The sequence below is a fragment of the Gorilla gorilla genome, chromosome 5, assembly GCF_029281585.2.
Source record: "Gorilla gorilla gorilla isolate KB3781 chromosome 5, NHGRI_mGorGor1-v2.1_pri, whole genome shotgun sequence".
Taxonomy (NCBI): domain Eukaryota; kingdom Metazoa; phylum Chordata; class Mammalia; order Primates; family Hominidae; genus Gorilla; species Gorilla gorilla.
In genome coordinates, this window is record NC_073229.2 from 67,301,656 (window position 1) to 67,328,548 (window position 26,893).

The following is a 26,893-nucleotide window of genomic DNA, read 5'->3' on the forward strand; positions in this document are numbered from 1 at the left end:
CCTCTTTCTTTTTTAATGATTATGCTAAAAAATGTATTCCACTCAAGATTCAGTGACTTAAGTCTTGTTCTAAAAATCTAATTGTTTGATTTTTTTGCTTTTCATTATTATATGTAAATTTAGTGGTTTGAAGTTTTGTGTTTAATTAAATACATAAGAAATGTATTTTGGTTTGTGATGTGAACTGGTCTAATTTTATTTATTAACTATTAAGAAGTTTTCCAAGCAATATTTATAAATAAGAGACATGAGCCTTTTTAATAGCAATGACTTAAGTATTAACATATGTGTTCAAGTCACAAATGAGTTCATCATAATTAGTTCTTACCTATTTATTAAAAGATATCCAAGGTCTTATACTGAAGCGGTTCTACTTTGCCTTACTTGCTGGTTTTATTGGTAAAAGTAGAAAAATGATGTTTCTTTCAAAGTGTTCCATTATTTGTGGAAATATCTTCTTTTGAATAGGGCACTCAACATTATGTTTATCTTTATTATATGTCAATTGTATGGGGAAAATACAAGTTCTTTAATTTTTGACTTTCTGGGGCTAGATAAGTTTATTCTAGAGTTCATACGTAAAATAAATAGGTAAGAGTAGCAATACAGTCTGAAACAGCAAGATAAAAGAATAGGTTAACCTCACCAGTATTAAAATACACTATAAACCTTCCATAATTTTAAACAATGTAGAATGGTACATGATTATGCAGAACAGTAATACAGAAAAAAAGTTCAGAAATAACAACAAATAGCTAGGAAAGTTTAGAGAAAGATAAAAGTGTAATCTCAAATCACCTGGGTAAAAATGCGATTTTAAATAAATGATAATGAGACAACTGTACAGTAATTTGAAAAAAGTAAAATAAAATTGGATCCATAACTCACACTCTATATACCACAATGAATTCCAAATTAATCCAAGGTTTAAAATAGTTAAAAGCCAAGCAAGGTGGCTCATACCTGCAATCCCAGCATTTTGAGAAGCTGAGGCAGGAGGATTGCCTAAGCTCAGGAGTTCAAGACCAACCTGGGCAACATAGTTAGTTAGACTCTAGTCTCTACAAAAAAAAATTGTTTTAAAAAATTAGCCAGGTATGGTGGTGTGTGCCTGTAGTCCTAGCTACTCGGGGGGCTGAGGCAAGAAGATTGCTTGAGCCTGGAAGGGAGAAGCTGCAGTGATCTGTGATTGTGCCACTGCACTCCAGCCTGGGCAACAGAGCAAGACCTTGTCTAAAATAAAAATAAAAATAAAAATAAAAAATAGATAAATACTTTAAAAAAGAAGTCACACATTTACTAGAAGAAAACATGGGTTTGTTTTATTATAACCTAGATATGAGGTTATAATATCTAGGTTATAACAAAAACTACAAACCAAAACAAATTTAGAAGCAATAAAAGAAAAAAATTAAGCTCAGTACATTGAGTAGAAATGTATGGTGCATGTATGTAATTGTTCAATTGCAAAACAGCATAGCTACAGCAACAATACAAATGACAAACTAAGAGAAACAATTAGCAACTTATGTCAGAGATAAAGTGCTATTTTCTACAACATGTAAACAGTCCCAAAAATTGAGAGATGAAAAATATTTAAAACCGAACAGAAAAATGGGCAAGTGACATAGTTAATTCACAGAAAAATATAAACAAAGTGGCTGCTCAGCATATGAAAAGACGCTTAAATTCACTCAACAGAAAAATGCTATTTAAACTATAATGAGATACAATTTCTAATCTATCAGATGGCCATAGTCAAAAATCTTGAAAATTAAATACTGATGAATTGTGGAAAATTGGCCTATATATACATTGGTACTGAGCACATAAAGTATTACATTTCCAGTGAGGGGAATTTAGTAATAGCTAATAAAGTACGTATGCATTTACTCAAGCAATTCAACGTCTAGGAATTTACCCTGAGATTTCCCCCGTGAATATAAAACAAATGTTTGCACAAAGTAATTCATGCTGGTATATTATTTGTAGTTGCAACTTTTGGAAACAACCTAAATTCCCAAGGTTAATAATCTAGTTGAATAGATTATGATACATGCACACAATGGAGCACTATTCTCCATGATATTTTTAAGTATGAAAAAAAACTAGGTACACAAGAATAAGAAACACGTACATCAACATAGATCTCTACTTATTTTGCAAATAGCAACTCAAAAAAATTAAATCAGAAACTTTTAACAAAAAAATGACCTATAAATAGTGGACATTGGACTAAGGACACACTCCCTTGAATATATCTCTTTTACATAGTTTTGAACAAGGTATAAACCTGTGATTAAAAATAATATCAGGCTGGGTGCAGTGGCTCACGCCTGTAATCCCAGCACTTTAGGAGGCCAAGGAGGAATGATTGCTTGAGCCCAGGAGTTTGAGACCCACCTGGGCAGCATAGTGGGACTCTGTCTCTAAAAAAAATTAAAACAGAAAAACAAAAAAATAAAAATAATATCTACTCCCTAGTTCTATCCACTGAAAAGACCTACAACTACTCCTGAGAAACAATGACCATTCCTAGTATCCAGATCTTTGTTTCTAATACATGTTAGGAGGAGTAAGACTTTTGATAAAAAGTCTACTTCTAGGTCCCTGGCAAGGAAAGATCATCTTGGGCAAGAAAGTAACAAAGTGGGGGCCGGGGCGCAGTGGCTCAAGCCTGTAATCCTAACACTTTGGAAGGCTGAGGCACGTGGATCACCTGAGGTCATGAGTTCGAGACCAGACAAGCCAACATGATGAAACTCCGTCTCTACTAAAAATACAAAAATTACTTGGGCATGGTGGCACACGTCTGTAATCCCAACTACTCAGGAGGCTGAGGCAGGAGAATCGTTTGAACCTGGGAGGCAGAGGTTGCAGTGAGCTGTGATCGCATCACCGCACTCCAGCCTGAGTGATAGAGGGAGACTGTGTCTCACAAAAAAAAAAAAAAAGAAAGAAAGAAAAAGAAAAAAAAGTAAAGAAAGAAAGTAATGAAGTGTGTGGACTAAATGTGATCTTGTCAAAAGTAAACAAAACTGGTGTAACAGAACTCTAACTTGCCAAATTTAGTATAATTTGAGCATCAAAAATAACAACAATGGCAATGAATAACAGACTGATTTTTAAAAAATACTTATGTCCACAATGATATAAAAGCAGGGGTAGGATAGGTAGCAATCAAAAAACTTCTTTTCTTTTATAATTTGGAGACGGGTTTTTGCTCTGTCGCTGGGGCTGGAGTGCAAGGACACAATCACAGCTCATGGCAGCCTCAACCTCCCAGGCTCAAGTGATCCTCCCATCTGAACCTCCAAAGTAGCTGAGAGTATAGGCACTGCCACTACTCCCTGGTTAACTTCTGTATTTTTAGTACAGATGGGGTTTCTCCATGTTGCCCAGGCTGGTGTCAAACTCCTAGGCTCAAGCGATCTGCTCACCTTGGCCTCTCAAAGTGCTGGGATTATAGGCGTGAGCCACAGCACCGGGCCCAACAGCTCTTCTTTATAGAAGAATATCTACTAAGAAATGAAGAAGAAATGACAAAATTAGAAAATTCCCATTTCAAAGAACTCAGTTTAATAATTGATTCAGGAAAGGATTATCAATGGATGGTTAAGTCAGTGTATGAGTGGCTATTGGGAAACAGGATAACATAGTGTCAAACTCTAATCTCACAGGTTATTTATTAATTGCAAAGGGTAAAATGTACCTTTATAATGGGATATCTAGTAATTATCATCTTAAACAAGTATTCAAATTAGCATTAGTAATGGTAGAACAACCTAATACCGTGAGTTTTCTGATATGATGCAATGAGAAGTGCCATATGTTGACTATGTAGAGTTCTTGTCTAAAGTGTTTAAGCAGAATCTAATCAGAAAAATTCAAAAGGTGGAACATTCTATTAGACAATTGGCCTGAACTCATAAAAATAGTCAATGTCATAAAAAATTGAATGCTTCCTTCATCCTAGATTATAGGGAACTAAGGATTCTTAACCAACTATAATTTATAAACCTGCAGGAGAATAAAATCTAAAATACACTTTTTGGGGACCACTGGAAAAAATTAAATATGGACTCCATATTAAATGATATTCTTGGATTAGTGTTAACTTTCTTACGTATAATATGGTAGTGGTTACATAGAAATTTATTTTTTTAATTCATCCTTGTGTATTTAATGGTAAACGTGGCATCTGTAATAATTTCAAATTGTTCTTAGTGAAGGGATGTATACATGGTTGTATGTGTAAGGGAGGGTGGGAGAAGGGGAGAGATGTGAAATAAAATATTTTAATGATAAAATATTAATAATTAATGAATCCAGATCAATGTTATAGAACTATTTATTATATCATTATTTGAACTATTGTTATGTTTGAGCCAAACTAAAGCTATTGATAAAAAGTAGCAGATTAGTATGTACAAAAGACTGAAATAGAAGTCATCACAAATGTAATATAAAATAATACACTAAAAATGGTATTTTATTTTTAGTTTTCCTTGACTAAGGAGTTCTTCTTTCTCTATCTCTTCATCATTAACCTTATGACTACTAATTATTAATAAATATTGACTTTTTAATGTTTTATTCTATTCAAAAACCTTAAACACAGACATAAAAGAAAAAGTGTTAGCAGTAGATGATAGAAACCTAAGAAGGAAAAATTGCAGTAGAACAAAGATGAATCACAGAGGAAAGAGGAAGCAAAGCTCCAAAGAGAAAAAAAATAGTAAGATAAATACGATAGAAATAAGGAGGAAAGTGACAAATTAATTAATTCAACAATGGTGTCAGGCTGAGTGCTGTGGCTCATGCTTATAATCCTAGCAATTTGGGGAGGCTGAGTTGGGAGGATCACTTGAAGCCAGGAGTTTGAGACCAGCCTGAGCAACACAGTGAGACCCATCTCTACAACAAATAATAATAATAATTAATAATAATAATGAGGAAGAGAAAATAAACAATTGTATCAGGCACTCTTCTAAGTATTAGAGATAGAGTGATAATGGTTAAACTGCAGTGAACAAAAGAAACAAAAATCCCCACTTACGCTCTAGGAAAAAAAAGGCCTACCTAGGCACTATTCTAGGGGCTTTACATTTATTATCTCACTTTATGAGATTTGTACTCTTCTTCACCTACTTTTTCAGGTGATGAAACTAAGGCAAAGAGAAGGTAAGTATCCTGCCCACGATTACGCAACTAGCATGTAGCAGAGGTAGGAATTGCATCTAGGGAGTTTGGCTCTACCATTCACTATTGAATTCTGCACTACACCACATTAGGAAGTAAGGAAGGGATTGTGCTGTGGTTTCAATGGGTCCCCCAGAAAGTATGTGTTGGAAATGTAATTCCCAATGCAACAGTGTTGGGAGGTGTGGCCTAAGAAGAGATGATCAGGCCATGAGGGCTCTGCCTTCATGAATGGATGAATGTTCTTATTGAGGAAGTGGGTTTATTATTAAAGAGGAAGTTTGGCCCCCTGCACTCTCCTCTTTCTTGCCCTTCTACTTTTTCCTGTCGGCTGATGCAGCAAGAAGGCCCTTGCCAGATACTGGCCCCTCAGTCTTAGACTTTCCAGCCTCCAAACCATGAGCCAATAGATTTCTATTAATTGTATATTGCCTATTCCATGCTGTTCTGTTGTGGCAGCACAAAATGGAAAAATGGATTAGGAAGGATTACATAAAAACTAAAATAAATAAATAAATAATAAAAATAAATAAATAAAAATGGAGGAGGAGGGAAGAGTGAGAAATTACAGAGAAAGAGTAAAAAAGATGTAAATCACATCCAGAGGAAAAGATTGCTATCAGTATTTAACTGAGAGAGGGCTAATTCCATGGTTTTCTTAATAAAATTGTAGTATAGAAAATAAGAAAATAGCTGTGTGCAGTGGCTCCTGCCTGCAATCCCAAAACTTTGGGAGGCTGTGGCAGAAGGATTGCTTGAGGCCATGACTTTGAGACCAGCTGGGACAATATAGGAACATTTTATCACTACAACAAATTACCTGGGTGTCATGGGTCACACCTGTATTCTCAGCTACACAGGAGGCTGAGGCAGGAACACTTGAGCCTGCGAGGCCAAGGCTGTAGTGAGCATGACAATGCCACTGCACTGCAGCCTGGGCAACAGAGTGAGACCCTGTCTTTTTTTTCATTTTTTTTTTTAAAGGGACAGGGCACGGTGGCTCATGCCTGTAATCCCAGCACTTTGGGAGGCTGAGGTGGGCGGGACACAAGGTCAAGAGATCAAGACCATCCTGGCCAACATGGTGAAACTCCGTCTCTACTAAAACACAAAAATTAGCTGGGTCTGGTGGCATGTGCCTATAGTCCCAGCTACTCAGGGGGCTGAGACAGGAGAACTGCTTGAACCCGGGAGGCGGAGGTTGCAGTGAGCCAAGGTCATGCCATTGCACTCCAGCCTGACGACAGAGCAAGACTCTGTCTCTAGAAAGAAAAAAAATGAAAAAGGAAAAAGAAAGAAAAGAAGCAAATAATACAAGTTTATCCTTAACAAAGAGGTTGAGAAAGAAGGAGGAGTAGAAGTAAGGAGCAGAATTGATTAATGACCAACTCAATGACCACAACTCAGCCTGCCTTGCCATTTTTCCCAAGCCTTGCCCTTGAGGGGTGAATTATGAAGTATATATAAGATAATGAAGGATTATTACTAACAGTTTCTTTGACTTCATGGACATTCCAGATCAACTTGTTTGCAAACTTGCCAAACAACAGACAGTATTTTCCACCCACCCACTCTTTGCTTTGTTGATATAACATAGCACATTTGTATGTCTTCACGTGGAGCTAAATATTTGGAAAATGAAGCCTCTGTGGATATAATATATTATTGAAGATTCCTCCAGTTGTTATAACCTAATTTGATCTTGTACATTGATTATGTAATAATATAATTGGAGGAAAAATTGCCTTGATCTTTTAAAAATTTTTAAATTATTATCTAATCCAGGTTTGATATTGATTGTGATCTTTTCTTTATAACTATAATGAGTGATTGTTTTATTTGAAATATTTAATATTAACTGATATTGAGTCAAAGATTAAATTCTGTCTATTGGAGAGGTAAACTTTTGTTTGTGCTCAAGATGGATATGGGCTAAAGAACATTGGTTTTTTATTATCATCATTAAATGCTGACTCAGTTACTGGTGATGCAATTTCCTGTTTAGTAATTTGCTTATTCAAACTCAGTCAGAGAGCCTCATCTTAAATCTTGTTCTCTGACAGGAGAGAATGATGATGAATATACTTTAAAACTTTGGATAATGCAGGCAGCTGACACGGAATTACACTTTTAAAATCCCATTAAAGCAACAACTAATCAGAGTACTACATGAGTCATCCTTTGCACTTATCTAGCTAACCTCATATTCTTTGTCTTTTAACCTGCAATTTCAAAATGTCTTGCCAACATCATTTAGGAGTTGCCACATCTCTTTGGAATGAAAGTGCTTTTGAGAGAGAAAAAAGAGAGAGAGAGAAAGTCTCAGGGCCACATGCTAAGTAAACTTAAGCCTCTTTTATCTTTTCCCAGGAAAAAAGAAAGATATTAGTCACTCAAAATTTAAGCTGAAGAAACCTTTTTAAAACAATTAGTTCACTTTCCATTTAATCTCAGACCACTGGGGATATTTACAGTATTGCCACTCTCCCTCTTTTCCTTTTTCCCCCTAAATTTATAACTTCCAACATTTTCTCTTCTATCCAAAAATTACGAGTCTGATTCTCATTATCTAGCTTAAGTCCTTGACTTCTACATCTTTCCCTGAGGACCTCATCAAAAACTATGCTTTGGGTCCACAATTCTAAAGAACAATGAACTTTAAAAATTAAATTTTAAAATTTGTTTACAGGTTTTATAGTTTACAAAGAGTTATCAGAAGAATTGTTTCATCTGAACTCCATAATAACACTGGGAAGAAAGCAAGGCTGGTATTCTTTATACCTCAGAGATGAGAACATAGGGAGACTTGCCAAGGTAACATGACCCGTTCAAGTCTCCTGACTCAGTCCAGAAAAACAGCCAGGTATTTTTCTTTGCATAGGCTGTGTTATCCAGGTCATGAAAACCTTAGTTATAAGAGGAAATATGATTAAGATCTCATTTTAAAGGCTTGCTGTTTTTAATGTCTGTCCATAATCAGGTTAAATTTTGTTTATTTAGAGTAATCTCACTCTATCCTCAAACCTGTGCTTTGTGTTCATTTAGGCTGTTTGTTTATTCTTTTTATTAATATTTATTCACCTTCAACCATATTTAATAACCATTTAGGGTAGGATTATGAAGCTCTTTTATGCCATGTCTAAAAGTTTGACTTTATTTTTGTAGCTTCAGGGGTTGGAGAAGAAGGGATAGAAAAGAAAAAATATTTTACGGCTAAGCACAGTGGCTCATGCCTCTAATCCCAGCACTTTGGGAGGCTGAGGCAGGTGGATCTCCTGAGCTCAGGATTTAGAGATCAGCCTGGCCAACATGGTGAAACCCCATCTCTTCTAACGATACAAAAATTAGCCAGGCATGGCAGTGCCTTCCTGTAATCCCAGCTACTCAGGAGGCTGGGGCAGGAGAATCGCTTGAACCTGGGAGGCGGAGGTTGCAGTGAGCTGAGATCATGTCACTGCACTCCAGCCTGGGTGACAGAGTGAGACTCCATCTCAAAAATAAATAAATAAATGAATAAATAAATAAATAATTTGTAAGTGGGATCTACAGCACTTGGCTTAATATTAGATATATGGGATACAGATAACCTCTGAGAGAAAGGGAAGATCATACAGTTTCCAGTTATGTAATTTTTGAGAATAAGGAATGCAGAAAGAGAAGACAAATTTAAGTAATGATAAATTCAATTTTAGAGATTTTGGATTTAGAATGACTGCAGAACCCTCAGAAAAGAGTCCAGTAGAAAACTCAGTGAAACATTTTTCGCTATATTAGACTGTGATAAGAAACAATCCCAAAATTTCATTGGTTTTCAACGACAAAAGTTTACTTCATGCTCAAAATACATATCAGCTGCTGCAGCTTCATGATTCTACTCAGCTTTGTTCTGTGTGTTGTCTTCATTCTGGGATTATGGCCAAGATAGCAGCCGTGATATGGGGCATTCCCAGAGCCAACCTTGCAATGACTCTTTAAACTTCTGCTCAGATGCATCCAATGTCACATCTGCTTACATCCTATATGCTGCAGCAAGTCACATGACCAATGTCAACATCAGTGGAATGGGCAAGTGTATTTTTATAGAGGAAGCATTGCAAATCACATAAAAAACAAGCTCATAAGTATGATCCTCCTTCAGGAAGAGGAAGTAAATAATTGGAGACAATAATATAATCTACCACAAGTCTAGTCTAGAGGTAAGCGGCATGGTCTAGAATAGAAATATAAATTGGAGAATCATCAGTGTACAGGTTGCAGTTGAAGCTACTGAGATAGTTAAAATCATGGAGAGTATTTTAGATTTATGATAAAAGAAATATCAAGAACAAAATTGCTCTATTCATATGCCTCCATTGCATCATAGCTTAAAATGTTGCTTTGTTCAGAATACCTTATTTGTCACTTCCATATCCAAATTCTACTTCTAATATATTGTATGGATTTGTTGTTCAGCTGAGTGCTTTTCCATTATAGAAGCCAAAGAAGTCCCCAAAGTTTTTTTGATTATATCTTTTCTTTTATTGTCCTGTATTATCAAAGGGTAAGCAGGTGGTATAAACTCAGCCAAGTGGATACCTCTGAGTGGGATTTTGTTTCCTAAATGCCTCAAGGACAAGTGAGAGAGTTCAAGTTTATTTATTGGGCATGGTGGTTTATGCCTGTAATCGCAGGACTCTGGGAGGCTGAGGCAGGTAGATCACTTGGGCCTAGGAGTTTGAGACCATCCTGGCCAACATGGCAAATCCCTGTCTATGAAAAACACAAAAATTAGCTGGGCATGGTGGTGTGCACTTTAGACACAGCTATTAGGGAGGCTGAGGTGGGAGGATTGCTTGAGCTGGGGAGGTCGAGGCTGCAGTGAGCCACGATAGCGTCACTGTACTCCAGCCTGGACAACAGAGCAAAACCCTGTCTCAAAAAAAAAAAAAAGGAGTTTATTCAGCCTAGTGATGGAATCTGCTTCCACTGCAGAGACTTCTCCTGCAATATTATCTGCAAGAACTTTCCTTTTTACCTATGTTAAAGTCTGCTACATCTGCCTCCCCAACAAACCTGTGAGCTACTAATATCCTTATGTAAGTTAAGTCTATTTTCCTTAACTGAATTAGAGTTGGTATATTAGCTCAGGCTGCTCCATAATAAAATACCATAGATTGCATGGCTTAAACAGCAGAAATTTATTTTCTCACAGTTTTTGGAGACTGGAAGTCTGAGAGCAAAGGGTCAGCATGGTTTGGGATTTTCTTCCTTGAGAACAATCTCTCTTCCCCTCTTCTAAGGTCACAGTCCTGTGGAATTAAAGTCACTACTCTTATTACCTCATTTAACCTTATTATCACATTAAAAAAACCCTAGCTCCTGATACGTTCACACTGAGGGGCAGAGTTTCAACCTAGGAACTTTGGGGGGTTATCATTCAGTACATAGCCTTTGGTTTCTGTAGCTTCCAACTAAAGTATCCAAACCATACAGACAGAATTTCCCTGTTTCCAAGAAGCCTGTCTCAACTACTCTAGCTCTCACCACTTTCTTTCCTTTACTAAATTTCATTACTTTAAATTCCCTTTAGTAAATTGTGGTCCCAAATATACATGTTGTTCTTAATTTTTCCTTATTTAATAACCTTAAAGGTAATCTAATTTGGTGGTTGTCAGACTTGGTGGCATATTAGAATCATCTGAGCAGATTTTTAAAATGCCAGTGTCCTAAGGTCCACTCCCCGCCAATTACATCCAAACCGCTCAGAGGAAGCCAAATAACATTTTTGTTTACAAATATTCCCCTAGGTGATTTGGGTGCACAGCCAAATGTGAAAATTACTGAAGTAATTCAATCTTATTTACAAGTTGGAAAATTTGGCTGTTTTATGTCTATTAGTTTTGTTCCCCCAACCTGATTATAAACTCTAGTTACAGAAATTTTTGCATTTACTTAACAAGAATAATGTAGTTATATAGGATGGGTGCATATCTAGCAATCGATTAATGAGCTTCTTTATGCAAAGAAGGTTTATTATCCAGTTTTTTTTTTTTGAGGTGGAGTCTCACTTTGTTGCCAAGGCTGGAGTGCAATGGTGTCATCTCAGCTCGCTGCAACCTCCGTCTCCCAGGTTCAAGTGATTCTCATGCCTCAGCCTCCCGAGTAGCTGGGACTCCCAGTGTGCACCACCACACCTGGCTATTTTTTTTGTATTTTTTAGCAGAGATGCAGTTTCATCATGTTGGCCAGGTCGATCTCCAACTCCTGGTCTCAAGTGATCTGCCCACCTCGGCCTCCCCAAGTGTTGGGATTACAGGCATGAGCCATCACACTTGGCCTATGAAATGGTCCTTAATCTTAGTTACACGTTGATCATTTCAGATGGGGTGGTGCAAAAAATGGTCTTGCCTGCACCCCCTCATTCAGTCTGATCGAATAGTATCAGGTGAGGCCTGAACTTCATGTACAACCACAGTTGAGAACAACCACTAATCTATTTCTTGATGAAATTGATATGTGAGTGAGCACAACCTGTCATAACATGGCAGGCTCATTTATCTCTAAAGATGAAAAATATTATCTGAATATATTTATTTATCAACTGACCTAATAAGAGTAAGTGGGCCTAAGAGTCTTTGCTGAAAGACTCTTGTCTGAATTGTGAATTCTGTTGCCAAAAGCACTAATGGACAACTAATCTGCCAATATTGTATAGACTCATAGAGTGTCACATTAACTCTACAACCAGATACAGAAACAAAAACTGTAGCTAATATGTTCAAATAGAAGAGTTTTTCTTTGTCCTTCTACTTGCTACAACTCTGTATTTCCCACTTAAAAGTAAAATCCTATTAATGTATTATTTTATTTGATTGATATATGTATTCAATTGATGCATTGCTGCATTTCTTAATCAGCCACTTCAAGCTGATTGTAACCAAGTAACTACAAATCCATTCCTGCTCCAATGTGTCCCCCTCACTTTCTACCCACAATGTATGTATCTACTTCATTTGGGAGTACAACATTATATGCTTTCTAAATTGACAAGTTTTACATTTTAGTAAACAAAGACCAGCAGGAACACTCCTGTACTAAAGAAAAATAAGTTAGGTTTATTTTTCTTGCTTCAGCAGCTAAGAATGCACCCTTGAGTAATTATGGGATAATTCACTAAGTGGATTTGGGAGAGGCTTTGTATCGGATTTGGACTAGAGATGATAGTCCTAAATAAGATTTAAGGAAGCAGGAGCCAGTGCTGCATTAGATGTTGTCAAGAACTGGGATCAACTCCGTGATAGGGTACCTTGGTGACTTTTATCTAGGAAAGGAGAGGATTAAAGTAGATGTAGACCAGAAGTATCATTAGTAAAGGACTGATAGTCACTTCTGTTAGCTATAAGAGGGGGATGTTTAATCTTCTTTACGGTTTTTAGTGTTCTTGTCTGTCTTGTTCCAAACATGGTCACAGAGTGGTTTTATATAAACGATGCTTCTACTCTGAGTTTTGATAATGTTCAGTTGGGATCACCATGGCCTGGCCACCTGAAGGGCCACTTTTTGCTTTCTCAGAAGTTAAAAACTGGTGAATAGACAAGTTTTTCAACTCAAGAATGTTATATCTGATTGGGGGAAAAAAAGCTATGAAATATTGCTACAGTTGTAAATTAAAGGCAGAGGTCTGCAAGTGGAGAGTAAACCTTCGAAAGGCAGAATTGCTCAAATGACTGAGAGTGTCGTAAGTATGTAAAATAAGTTCTAGTTCTAAAAGGCAAAATAAGAAGGACTGGTCTTTGGTTAGATTGGGCTATTAATTAAAGTCTTCTTCTTTTGGCCCTACCAGGGCAGAGCGTGTGCTGATGATCCCCAATAATTTTACAGATCCCAGGAATATAAATTGCTTTATTACCCCTCATTGGCCTGCATATTTGCAGCTATAATGGGCACATCAGAGAGGAAGTAAATGGGTTCACTTTAGTGTCCTCTATCAGTCTTTTAGGCACTTTGAGATATTAAAGCACAACAGACACCACTATCCTTGATGCAAGCTGCCTGGTTTTCTGGTTGATATTCTTTTTAGACTTTACCTTTTTGAAGATTGATTTATTTAGCATTTCCCCTTCATGTTCTTTCATGCATTAATACATAACTTCTTGACATCTAGAAATTCAAGTGCAATATGACAAATGAGTCTGCTTCATTCTTCAGCAAATAACTTTTCCTCTTTTCTCATCCCCCTACTCTAATATCTCATGCAATCCACAATGGCAAGAAAACTATTTGAAAGCAATAAATGTTGTGGTTTACATTATATTTCCCTTAAAATACAGATACCTTATTGGAATTCTCCCAATATTCTTCAAGGAAAGAAAATATAGTATTCTTGTTGCAACTCTAAATAAGCAAAAAAGTGTTAGAGTTTATCTATACATATTTTTGGAAATGCTTCTCATAATGTCCATAAACCACTAGGTTAGAATTACTGAGGGATTTGCTAAAAATCTGTATCCTAATCTCTACCTCAAACCTATAAGAACAGAATCTTTGTAAGGAGGGTAAGACTTGAGCTGCAGGTAATTTTCATGTATATTAAGGTTAATTGATTATCTCCTAGTTCTGAACAGAGGATTGATGTATGTTACTGCATATATAAGAATAAAAACTTTAGGCCGGGTGTGGTGGCTCACGCCTGTAATCCCAGCACTTTGGGAGGCCAAGGTGGGTGGATCATCTGAGGTCAGGAGTTTGAGACTAGCCTGGCCAACATGGTAAAAGTCCGTCTCTACAAAAAATACAAAATTAGCCAGGTGTGGTGGCACATACCTGTAATCCCAGCTTACTCAGGGGGCTGAGGCAGGAGAATTGCTTGAACCTTGGAGGTGGAGGTTGCAGGGAGCTGAGATGGTGCCATTGTACTCCAGCCTGGGCAACAAGAGTGAAACTCTGTCTCAAATAAATAAATAAATAAATAAATAATAAAATCTTTAAGAGGATAAGCAATTTGACTTGTTCCTCCAGATGTCTCTATCACCTAGAAGAGTAGCATATAGTTAGTAATTAGTGGTTATGTAAATGAATAGAAAAGAACATGAAGTCACAGGCTTAAAATATGAAGGTAATTTAGAGGTCATTTTGGAGCAAGCATTTAAATAAGTTAGAATCTTGGCTCCACTGTTTATTGGTGTTTGACCTTGGGCACACACTTAACCTCTTTGTGTTTCAAAGATTTCAAGGAGACCAAGGAAATATTACTACTTTCACAGTTTATTGTGAAGAATAAATGTGTTTAAATATATAGAGTGCTTAGAACAATTCTTGGCTAAGACACTCAAAAATTTGAGTTCATTGTGATTGAGGAGAAACCAGCCCAAGGTCAGGCATGTATATTTTTTGGTTGTTTTTGTTGTTGAAGAGACAGAGGTCTCACCATATGGTGCAGGCCAGATTCCAACTCCTAGGCTTAAGACACCCTCCCACCTCAATCTCCCAAGCAGCTGGGATTACCAGTAGGCGCCACTGTGCCCACTAAGGTCAGGCTTCTAATCACCCAGGTCTGACCCAGATTTTCTCACTCCTCCTCTATCACTTTATTTCTTTATATGATTTGGCAGATATCAAAAGTCCTCCCTTTCCAAATATCTCACTATACTACTTTGTTTTTTACATATGGGCAGAATTTTTCACCATTGCACTCATTTTTCTAAATCAGGCAGGATTTAGATTTCTCTTTCTTTCCTTTCTTTTTTTTTCTTTTTTTTTTTTTTTTGACAGATTCTTGCTCTAACACCCACACTAGAGAGCAGTGGTATGATCTTGGCTCACTGCAACCTCCCCCTCTCCCGTTCAAGGGATTTCGTGCCTCAGCATCCCAAGTAGCTGGGATTACTTACATGTGTGTACCACCATGCCTGACTAATTTTTGTACTTTTTGTAGAGACTGGGTTTCACCATGTTGACCAGGCTGGTCTCAAACTCCTGGCATCAAGTGATCTACCGGCCTCAGACTTCCAAAATGATGGGGCTACAGGTGTGAACCACCACACCCAGCCATCAGTGGGTTTTTTTTTTATAAAACAAACAGCTAAGGATGAACTGGCAACCACAAACTGAGCTCTTTTTCTATGACCTAGCCTCCCCGGTAAACCTTAGGCAAAGAGTAGTGGTCAGTGGGCCTGCCTATGGGTAAATTCTAAAAGCCTCGCCAGAGACACTTAACTTTTTTTAACCCCTGTGTTTAAAGAGGACGGGTGGGTGCAGAGGGAATTTTATAAACGACACAAACACGAACAATTTTAAGTCCTGAAAAAATTCATTTGGATGTTTGTTTTGCTTCTGTTTTATAGCTTGTTTTAAATCAAAGACTACACCTTCCTGAGACAAGCGTTGATCACACACAAAATGAAGACTGGCCAGGGACGTGGCTCAAGCCTGTAATCCCAGAATTTTGGGAGGCCCAGGTGGGTGTGTGGGTAGGGTGGGGGATCCTGGGTATCTCGTAAGCCCAGGAGTTCCAGACCAGCCTGGGCAATATAGGAGAGCCCCACCCCTACCTCTCTTAGAAAAATAAAAATTAAAAAATTAAAAAATAAATAAATAAATAAATAAATAAATAAATAAATAAATAAATAGAAGCCGGGCATGGGGGTGCGCGCCTGTAGTCCCGGCTACTTGAGGGGCTGAGGTGGGAGCCTGGAAAGTCGAGGCTGCGCCACTGCACTCTATCCTGAGCTACAGAGCGAGACCATATCTAATGTGGGGGGGTGGGGGAAGAGGTAGGGGGAGCGGGGAGAGGGAGAGAGAAAGAGAGAGGGAAAAAAGAAGGAGGAGGAAGAGGAGGAGGAGGACACAGGTGTGACCATTGTCCTCCAGAGCTACAGATTCTGGCATTCTAAAGAAAGAAGGACAAATAAACCAAAACCAGTTTCTCCAAGGCTTCAACTTTTCAGTCTGACCCTTTGATCTACATTCCATTATTTTGGCAGCATGGTGAGAGTGGATTCGGAATGGACAAAAACCCTTTTCAGAATTAGATCAGATAATTAAAATGCACACAAACTTCTTTGTTCCTTCACCTCAAGGAGCGTCCTTGGAAAGCAAACATACTTCGGGGCATTTCAGTGAGGGCGCAGTGCGAGGGTGTCCTTTGAGCCTCAGCTCCGGAGAAAAACGAAAGGTGGGTGGGAAACTAGGATAGAGGTGAAAAGTAAGAGGGGACTGAATCAGCGAATGACAAAGGGAGCAGGGCTCCGGCCAGGGGTAGGAGGAAGAAGAGGAGTGACTGGGGCTTGTATCAAGCTTCTGAATGGCTAGACAGCCGCCAGGTGGGAGAGGCGGAGGGTGAGGAGGCGGGTTCCGCACGCGGTTAGCCTGGGGCTGATCTAGTCTTCAGCTTTCAAGGGCTGGGAGTCCGGAGCTGCAGCAGAGGCCACACCCAGGGCTTGGTGGTCCCGCGCTTTCCGGAGCTCAGCAGGCGCTTGCTGCTTGAACCGGTCAAAGAAGGAACGAATGAATGACCCTTTTGCCAGGATGGAGACCCGGGGGCCTCAGGAAGCTGCGAATCCCATGGACTCCTACCGCAGCCTGGGGGACCTCGGGCCTTTTCCGAGGGAGGTAGGGCGCGGGGCTCCGCTAGCTCCGGGCGCCCGGAATCCCGCGACGGCAGGGGCGAGCCGAAGCCAGGGCGGCGGCCACGAGGACAGATCGGCAGATCGGGCCCTCGGACCTCGGGCCGGGGAGGAATTGGACCGTGAGTCCTGGGTCAGAGAGAAAGTGCTCTTTCTCCTGCACCCAGAGAGGTGGTTAGGGACTCGAGGGGACCCTGCACGGGAAGAGGTGGCCGGTGCAGAGGACCTTCCTCATGCGGGTGGAGAGGACCACGGCGAGGAGCCCAACTACCCTTCTGTCTTTCAACGAGAAAAGCGAATTTCTGGCAGGCGTGTAGCCCCGCCGCGGGACGCAGCAGACCCGCCCAAATACGTGCTTGTGCGGGTGGAGGATTATCAGGTAACACAAGAAGTGTTGCAGACCTCCTGGGCCAAGGGTCGCATGACCACGAGGACTGAGGAGCACTCCGTGATCGCGCTCACTTTTCGCAGCAGTAGAGAGGGACAGCCTGGGGAACGCTGGGGCCCTGCTGAATCCCGGGCTCTCCAGGCACGAACAGGGGCACCCCGCGTCCACGCCGCGGAGAGGAGGGTTTCACCGTCTCCAGGGACTTGGCTCGAGGAAATTAAACTCTAATGAGTAGCCCGAGAAATGTTCCGGGATGGTGGATGAGCGATCATCCTTAAAAGAAAATGCTATTCTGGGAGCTCCAACCTGCAATTAACCTACAGAAGGAAGCTTTTGAGAGGCTGGTGCAGCGCTTCGGGGAGGCAGATTAAGAACTGTAAGCAGCATAATACCTCCTTTGTGGCTTGAATTCCTTCGCTGTCTGGGAACCTAAGTCATTCAGAAGAGGGGGAGAAAAGATATTTTCAGATTGGCAGAATGTGGGAGTTTTGAAATGAGAAAACCTGTTGTTAATTTGCATTTTGGAATAACTCTCAACTGATCTCTTTTCTGTTCCCCCCACCCTCTTGTTTCTCTTTAGGACCTAGAAACAGAAGTGAAGTTTGAAGTCTGCTCTCTGCAAAGAGGGTGGGAGTGGGTGGAGAAGAGGCTTGTTTTAAAAGCCAAAAACAGAAAGTAAAAAGAAATGGGAAAGTAAAACCAAAGCAGCAAGTGACTCTCTTCTGATGTGCACTTTTCATTTTTCTCCCCCACATTTCAGTGTTAGAAAGAAAAAGAGAGGAGCTAGGGAAAGAAGGAGTTGGGGACAGAAGACTAAGATTTCAACATGAAATTCCATTTACAAAGGCTTTACCGCAAACAATAGCTAATTTAGTCCTGTAAACATGCATTTATCATACATTTTAATTTTAATATTAAAAATACTGCATGTAAATGTTCTGATCTAAAGGTAGATAACGATATGTAGTTTGCCATAAAATGAATGCATGTCTTATTCTTTTCCATAGTTCTTCATTAATGAGACTTGTAGTCAAGAATAGATTGAAAATACCTTTCTCCTGGTGTAGTTAAAAAAAATCTCCTCTGGTACTACTGAAACAACTAATTTTTCTTATTTTGTTTGTTCCTCTTTATTATTAAATACTATCTGAATTAACTCTTTAGTAGTTGGCCTGGTTGAAGCTCTGTGAGGAGCAAAGCAGCCCTCTCCAGGTGAACTGCTTGACTTTACCACCTGAAGGAGTATTTACTGCAAGAATTAACAAAGCAGGTAGGACTCTGGCTTTTGATGAGCAAATGGTTGAAAAGTGCCTCCTTCCCCAGTCTTCCCTTTTGCCTTCATTTTTAGTTTAGAGCTTGAAGTGTTCTCAGAAGATCATCTGATCTACCTCTTGCCTCCTGGCAGGCCAGATAGATAAGATGCCCCTGTTTTACTCATGAGCCAACCTAGGCCTAGAGGTCTTGTAGCATGTCTAAGTCGCACAGCTAGTAATTGCATATGCTTACTAAGTGGATGAAGAATGTGATAATCTCCCTCCTAAAGGTTTGGGGTGGCCTTTAGAGGATTTATTTGACCCTTACTTAGGGGTCAAAAGATGCCTGAGGATATCCTAGGTTTTCTTTCTTTTTCTATTTTTTTCTTTTTTTTGAGACAGAGTTTCTCTCTTGTTGCCCAGACTGCAGTGCAATGGCACGATCTTGGCTCACCACAACCTCTACCTCCAGGGTTCAAGCGATTCTCCTACCTCAGCCTCCTGAGTAGCTGGGATTACAGGCATGTGCCATCACCCCAGCTAATTCTGTATTTTTAGTAGAGATGGGGTTTCTCCATGTTGGCCAGGCTGGTCTTGAACTCCCAACCTCAGGTGATCCTCCTGCCTCCGCCTCCCAAAGTGCTGGGATTACAGGTATGAGCCACCATGCCTGGCCAATATCTTAGGTTTTCTAACTCATGTTTATGAGAAGTACTAGAATCACCTTAATGTTCCTGAATTCTGCAAGGCCTCTTGGCTGGAGAATCATCACTAGCAGTTCTTAGGCCTGTGAGACCCTCACTTGGGAGAGGAATTCAGCATCTGAGCTCATCTGTGTTTAAAACTGCTTGACAGGTAGAAAAGATTCATCCCTTAAAATGAATCTCTTTTCCTTAACAACCCTCCCTGACTCCAGTAGGAGATTAATTTGCTTGGCATGTAAGTTTCAGACCTGAGCTTATTAATTTGGCTGAATCATCACATGTCCCAGGTGACTAATCATTGAATATAGAGAACAAAAAAAGTCTCTTTCACAATAACCAAAAATGGTAAGTAGCATCACTCAGCTGCCTTCTCTGGAGGCAATTTCTGGAGTTTAGCTGCTTGGGTTCAAAACTGGCTCTACCTCTTTATTAACTTGTGTCCTTGGGCAAGTTGCCTTATCTCTGTGTGCCTCTGTATCCTGATTTGTTAAGTGGGGACAATAAATAGTATCAACTTCATAGAGGGTTTTTTTTTTTTTTAGGGTTAAATTAAATGAAAATACTTAGAACCCTGCCTGTCATACAATAAATCCTCAAAGTTAGTTACATTTTTTATTATTAGCACGGTTATTATTTAGTTCACTTTTCATCCTAACTAGGCTTTAGTCTTTTGTTTAGTAACAAAGAGCAGAAATTGTATAACACAAGAAAGCTAATGAAAGTCAAACCGGTGGTTTTTAATAAGACTCTTCTCTACTCCTGAAAGAAAGGACTTATTTCTAGCTTTTCCTAACCTTTAATGGATCAGTAAGTATATTTCTTAAATTCTTTAGAAATGACCTTCACATCTTCTGTAGGGACTCATGGTAAAGCTCAAAGGATTAAGGTACACTATGCTTAACAGTCACTGAAAAGAGTTTACATACCGCCTAGTTCTGGGCAGATGGGAGCTTTGAATACTTTCTTTGACCTGTCAGGTTAGTTTGTTTTCCCTCTGGGATTTTAAATCTGATGCCCTGTTGTCTAGAAAAGCAGAATAGACACAATTTGTTTTCATTTTGTCTTTCAGCCAAAAATGTATTTAGTCAAGTTAGCTTAACTCCTTTAAACCAAATATGTTTGAGTTAATTTTGTTTTGTTCTTGAGACAGAGTCTTGCTCTGTCGCCCAGGCTGGAGTGCAGTGGCACGATCTCTGCTCACTCCAAGCTCCGCCTCCCATGTTCACACCATTCTCCTGCCTCAGCCTCCCGAGTAGCTGGGACTACATGCACCCGCCACCATGCCTGGCTAGTTTTTTTGTATTTTTAGTAGAGACGGGGTTTCACCGTGTTAGCCAGGATGGTCTCGATCTTGACCTTGTGATCCACCCGCCTCGGCCTCCCAAAGGGCTGGGATTACAAGAGTGAGCCACCACGCCCGGCCTGTTTGAGTTAATTTTAAGTGATTTTTTTTTCCTTTTCTCACTGTTTCAAGCAATGAAAATTTATTTTTAAAGTGCTTACTCAACTTCCCTATTAACTGCCTAGAACATGTTTATAGATTTCATTTAATATAGAGTTCCTTTTCATTGGAAACAAAAAGTAGTAAGTCGAAATACTGTTGAATTTGCTTCACAGGTGTTCCTGATCCAAGCAGAACCCTGTTATTTGAAGAGCCTGAGAAATCTTATCCCGTTTACAAATGTCCTGGGAGTGCATCCAAAGTGAAACTTGGGCATCCTCAATACTAAGAAATCTCTGAGAATGACTGGGTCTTGGCTCTTTGATCTTACCTCTACTCCTCTGAAAAACATGATTATCTAAAATTGTGTTAGGTGGATGAACCACATCAAAGACTTCCAGAAGCCACTCCAGTGACCATAAGATAAATGTCAGAATCGCATAACCCCCAGGATCAGGCAAGTGTTATCCTCTCTTAAAACTCTTTGTTTACAACCATGATCTCCTTTTGGGAATCATTACATTTGACTTACTACTTATTTTTGTTGGATGTTACCAGTGTTTGGTGATAAAACTTGATGTGGCTCTTTGCTTTGAAAAAGAAAAAAACTTTTTATTAAAAGAAACAGTTGTATACACTGCATAAAAATTGGGAAAATATTATGAAGAAAAGGAAGATATAATAAAGGAAACAAAAATTTACAGATGACCCCAAATCTCTTTTAATATTTGGCAAGTTTCAAGCATGAATTTTTTATTTTGTTTTGTTTTTGTTTTATAGAGACAGCACCTTGCTATGTTGCCCAGGCTAGTCTTTTTTTTTTTTTTTTTTGAGACGGAGCCTCGCTCTGTTGCCCAGGCTGGAGTGCAGTGGCGCGATCTTCGCTCACTGCAAGCTCTGCCTCCCGGGTTCATGCCATTCTCCTGCCTCAGCCTCCCGAGCAGCTGGGACTACAGGCGCTCGCCATCACGCCCAGCTAATTTTTTGTATTTTTAGCAGAGATGGGGTTTCACCACGTTAGCCAGGATGGTCTCGATCTCCTGATCTCGTGATCTGTCCACCTCGGCCTCCCAAAGTGCTGTGATTACAGGCGTGAGCCACCGCACACCTGGCGTGCCCAGGCTAGTCTTAAAATCCTGGACTCAAGCAATCCTCCTGCCTTGGCCTCCCAACATGCTGGGCTTATAGGCATCAGCCACCATGCCCGGCCAAGTATGGTTTTATTTTATTGTATTTTCATGTGAATATACCTACATATATACATACATCTTTCTAAGCATAAACTATATAAAGTAGTATTAATGTAACCTCTGTATATTTTCTGAATATTATCTGTATATAAACAAACATATACTGATGCTACTCAAGATGGGCATTCTGTGAAACGGCAGCATGGGCATCTCCAAGAAGGTTTTTAGAAAAGTAGAATCTCAGGTCCCATTCCAGATCTGTTGAATCAGAATTCGCATTTTGTCAAGATCATTGGATGATTCACATAATTTGAGAAACACTGACATATTCTCATATATTTAGTTCTGTATCCTATTTTGTCACTTACCAAAACTGAAAAGTTTTTTTATTCTGTATTCCCAATTAATTGTTAACAATGCCATGAAGATAATAATTCATAGAGTTTTGAACACAGTTAAAGATTAGAGGAAGGTGAAAGATAGAGGATATGAATGGGTAAATTGGCGAAGAGATCTCTATGAAGCTTTATAGTGTCTTTTTTAAAGAGCCTTATTATTTCAAAGTTTGTCCTAATGAACCATTGACTCATCATTGAATTTCAAACTATTTCAGGAATATGGCTATTTTGTTGTCTAGGAATATGAAATAATACATTATGAAAAACTCCTGTAAAGGTGAAAAAGCAGGAAGTCATTAAGACATTGCACAATTGCAACTCTGCAGGCTGAGTCAGAACTTGTCAGCCACTTGTGATGAATTGAGAGGGGTGGGGAAAAGGTGGAGCCAGAATTTGAATCAACTGATTCAGATAAGTAAACAAAGGGCTGTGACTCTTGAACACCATGACATCTCTATAACTGCAGTCAGTACTTTGCTCTGTAATTAGGGAGGGCAAATCTGTGAATTTACTTCTCTAGATGAAGATAAAGTCCAGATTACTTTGGAGAGAGTAAGGAGTTATGATTGGTTTTCAGGCATTATGCAGCCAATAGTCACAAACAAAACATTAAGACTTGGTTATCTTCAAAGCAAGGAACTAACCAAGTTCAAACTTACATTTCTAACCTTAAAACAGAACAAGAGGCCAAGCGCGGTGGCTCACGCCTGTAATCCCAGCACTTTGGGAGGCCAAAGCAGGTGGATCACCTGAGGTCAGGAGTTCAAGACCAGCCTGACCAACATGGAGAAACCCCATCTCTACTAAAAATACAGAATTAGCCGAGGTGATGGTGCATGCCCATAATCCCAGCTACTCAGGAGGCTGAGGCAGGAGAATCGCTTGAACCCGGGAGGCGGAGGTTGCAGTGAGCTGAGATCGCGCCATTGCACTCCAGCCTGGGCAACAAGAGCAAAACTCCATCTCAAAATAATAATAATAATTAATAAATAAACAGAACAAGAGTATTTTGAGGAGACGGCAGCCCTCCCCAAAATAGAACAAACAGAGGCTGTGTTTGCAGAGCTTGCTATAATAAGAGAGTCAGCCAACATCATTTGTGCTTGGCAGGAAAGCGAAGGCAGGTAGGGCAATAGGAAAGCTTTGTAGTGGCCAAGATGATCTTACCCATTCCTCAGCTTGACTAAATTTTAGATAAGCTTCTTCTTGACTTAGGTCCCTGACTTTCCTTTTCTTAGAGCATTTACTTTAGAAGACTTTCAATTGTAAATTATTTCTCTGCCCCTTTGAAATGTAAATCTAAGAAAGATCCAGGTATGTCTTTCTTGAGGACCTAGGAGCCATTACTCTGAAGTGTAATCACCGAAAACAAACAAACAAACAAAACTCAGAGGTCTCTAACTATCAGTCTCTGTGGGAGGGTGGAAGCCCAGCTTCTCAAAGTGCCAATCAGCAAACATAGATGGCATAATCACATTGACCAATGTCCCTTTTAACATTGTCTCGTAGTTTTTCTCTAGCTCACCTTAATGCTTAAAACATTTCCACCTTTTGTTTCAAAGGAATTAAGTTCAATCTCTCTCCCCTAATGCAATAGTTCTTGTTTTTTTTGTTTGTTTTTTGAGACAGTCTCACCGTGTTGTCCAGGCTGGAGGGCAGAGGCACAATCTTGACTTACTGCAACCTCCGCCTCCCGGGTTCAAGTGATTTTCCTGCCTGAGCCTCCTGAGTAGCTGAGACTATAAGTGCATGCCATTACACTCAAATATGGTTTTTTTTTCACTTTTTTTTTTTTTTTTAGTAGAGACGGGTGTTGGGCATGTTGGCCAGGCTGGTCTCAAACTTCTGGCCTCAGTGATCCACTTGCCTTGGCCTCCCAAAGTGCTCGGATAACAGGTGTGAGCCAACATGCCCGGCCTCTAATGCAATAGTCTTGAATAAAGTTTTCCTTGCTGTTTAACTCTGTCCCATGCAATTACTCTTCAACAATAGTGGAAAAAGAAAGGCTTTAGTTATGTTCTGCTTGGAGCCTATTGGCATGGGGGGAGCTGGAGGCAGGTGATCTAGGACAACTTCTTACATGATTAGTTTAGGGATTTCTCAGGTAGGCCCTGAGTTGGAAAAAAAAAAAAAAAAAAAAAGAGAGAGAGAGAGAGAAGCTGGCAGTCACTGACCAAGTCCTGACCTTTTGAGCTGATTGCTCCAGAGGCTGTGTTTTGACTTCCCAGGTTGTGACTTCCTTGTCACAAAACTTGTAGGTTGGAATTCTGTAATAGGTGGTATCAACCTCATAAGTTTTTTTCAAGGATTAAGGTGAATAAAAAATTCTTAGAACAGTGTCTGGCATATAATAAATACTCAAAAGTAACTATTATTATTATAATTAGTATTAGTGGTAGTGGTAGTGTGTTCAGTTTACTTTTCGTATTTTTTTTGGGGGGAGGGCGGGATGGAGTCTCGCTCTGTTGCCCAGGCTGGAGTGCAGTGGCACGATCTTGGCTCACTGCAAGCTCCGCCTCCTGGGTCCACGCGATTCTCCTGCCTCAGCCTCCCGAGTAGCTGGGACTACAGGTGCCCGCCACCATGCCTGGCTAATTTTTTGTATTTTTAGTAGAGACGGGGTTTCACTGTGTTAGCCAGGATGGTCTCGATCTCCTGAACTCGTGATCCACCTGCCTTGGCCTCCCAAAGTGGTGGGATTACAGGCATGAGCCACCATGCCCAGCCTTCAGTTTACTCTTCAATCTAATTAGGCTTTAGTCTTTAATGACAAAGAGCAGAAGACATACAGCACACACAAAACAATCAAATCCAAACCAGTGGTTTTTACTAAGACTCTTTTCTGTCTTTTTTCATATTTTACCATATATGATCTGGTCATTGTCCATATATATATATATATATATATATATATATATATATATATATATATATAGTCAGTCTTTCATTTATGTTAGACCAATCCTAAAGACAGAGTTAGAAACTGAAAAACTCAGTCATAAAATTCTGGAAGATTTAGTCACAGATTTCTTTTATGGAGATAATCACATTATACTTGTTTATTAGAAACATCCAGAATGCAGCCTTGCAAGTAGCTTTTTTCTGGAAGTGAAATATGCTTTGGCATAGTTTAATCCTGTTGACATCCAAAATGCTATGTAATGGATTAGTGCTACTTACTGAAAGCAAAGTCAAGTCTGCATAAGTCCACCTAGGCATGGGGTATTATCTAGTGGTCACTGGGGTTATAGCATACATAAGCATTACCTTTAGACTGCGTGACTTGTTCCTGGCCCAAACCCCTGAGTGTTAAATTTGCTTTGTGTGACCATTGGACCATCCTTAGGCCATTTTCTACCTTCAAAACATCTTGTGACTTTGAGCTTATTTGGAAAGGCCATGAGGTCCCTGGAAAAGTGGGCACAATTGGGTATCTTGAATTCAGCTTACTTGGAAGAGGAAAAAGGAGGCATAAGGGGTACCACATAATTTTTAACAAAGCTAGAGAACTTTCAGGGAGAACTTTGGAATGCAGTCAGCTTCTGTAAGGATTCTCTAACTGGTGTCCCTGTGTCAGGAAAAGCCCTAAGCCAACCTATGGACTTTCCAATCCAGCCTCAATGTTATCCCAGGCTCCTGAGGTTATAGGGTTTATCCTACAGTCTTTCTATCCTAACTGGGTGGAATAACGTACAAAGTTACAAATGAAATAAGCTTATATTAGAAATTGATCAGGCTGGGTGCGGTGGCTCATGCCTTTAATCCCAACACTTTGGGAGGCTGAGGTGGGTGGATCACCTGAGGTCTGGAGTTCGAAACCAGCCTGACTAACATGGTGAAACCCTGTCTCTACTAAAGATACAAAAAATTAGCCAGATGCGGTGGTGCGCACCTGTAATCCCAGCTACTCGGGTGGCTGAGGCAGAAGAATAGCTTGAACTCAGGAGGCAGAGGTTGCAGTGAGCCGAGATTGCGCCACCGCACTCCAGCCTGGGTGACAGAGTGAGACTCCATCTCAAAAAAAAAGAAAAGAAAGAGATTGGTCATTTTTCTCCCTGTTTGGGATTCTGTTGGAGTGGAAGAAGGGATTCTCTGACCTATATATTCAGTGGCATGCTAAGGACCAGGCAATGGGTGGGGTTTGCTCAGGAGAGAACAATAAGCAGTGCATCGTCATTAGAGATTTTAAAACAATGATAAAGCCAGACTAAAAGTCTTTCTGCTTTCTTTTTTTAGTCTGTTGCCCAGGCTGGAGTGCAATGGCACGATCTGAGCTCACTGCAACCACCTGCCTCCCGGGTTCAAGCTATTCTCCTGCCTCAGCCTCCTGAGTAGCTGGGATTACAGGCGCCTGCAACCACACCCAGCTAATTTTTGTACTTTTAGTAGAGATGGGGTTTTGCCTTGTTGGCCAGGCTGGTCTCGAACTCTTGACCTCAGGTGATCTGCCCGCCTCAGCCTCCCAAAGTGCTGGGATTACAGGCTTGAGCCACCGAGCCTGGCCTCTGCTTTTTATTACTGTCATGTAGTTAGTGATAAAATGCTTCTATCTGAAAAAAAATTTGTTGTTCTAAATTCTAAAAAATTCTCATGATTATTGCTTAAATTTTAATAAAGCAGATGTGATTTTCAAATTACCACATTTTTATTTTTCTTTATTTTTTCTGTGTGGAAGGTCATTGAAAAGCCTCTGTGTTGTCCCTCTAATATCTCT

General features: G+C 39.8%; 1 protein-coding gene across 2 annotated transcripts; it reads left to right on the top strand.

The window, feature by feature from the left end:
• Window positions 1-16,280: 16,280 nt before the first annotated feature.
• C5H6orf141 (chromosome 5 C6orf141 homolog) lies at window positions 16,281-26,813 on the top strand. Of its 2 annotated transcripts, none has more exons than XM_019028722.4 (4): window positions 16,281-17,569; window positions 17,774-18,463; window positions 20,768-21,048; window positions 26,416-26,813. In XM_019028722.4, exon 1 carries the CDS (start codon window positions 16,687-16,689, stop codon window positions 17,419-17,421), a length of 735 nt encoding a protein of 244 aa, XP_018884267.2. In that variant the 5' UTR covers window positions 16,281-16,686; the 3' UTR covers window positions 17,422-17,569; window positions 17,774-18,463; window positions 20,768-21,048; window positions 26,416-26,813. The 2 variants fall into 2 exon arrangements, with proteins under 2 accessions (XP_018884267.2, XP_018884268.2); XM_019028723.4 differs by having other exon boundaries at window positions 16,291-17,569; window positions 18,358-18,463.
• The last annotated feature ends 80 nt before the right edge of the window (window positions 26,814-26,893 follow it).

Coding starts and splice junctions, on each gene's coding strand:
- C5H6orf141 (XM_019028722.4), top strand. CDS start 16,687: ATGAATGACCCTTTTGCCAGGATGGAGACCCGGGGGCCTCAGGAAGCT.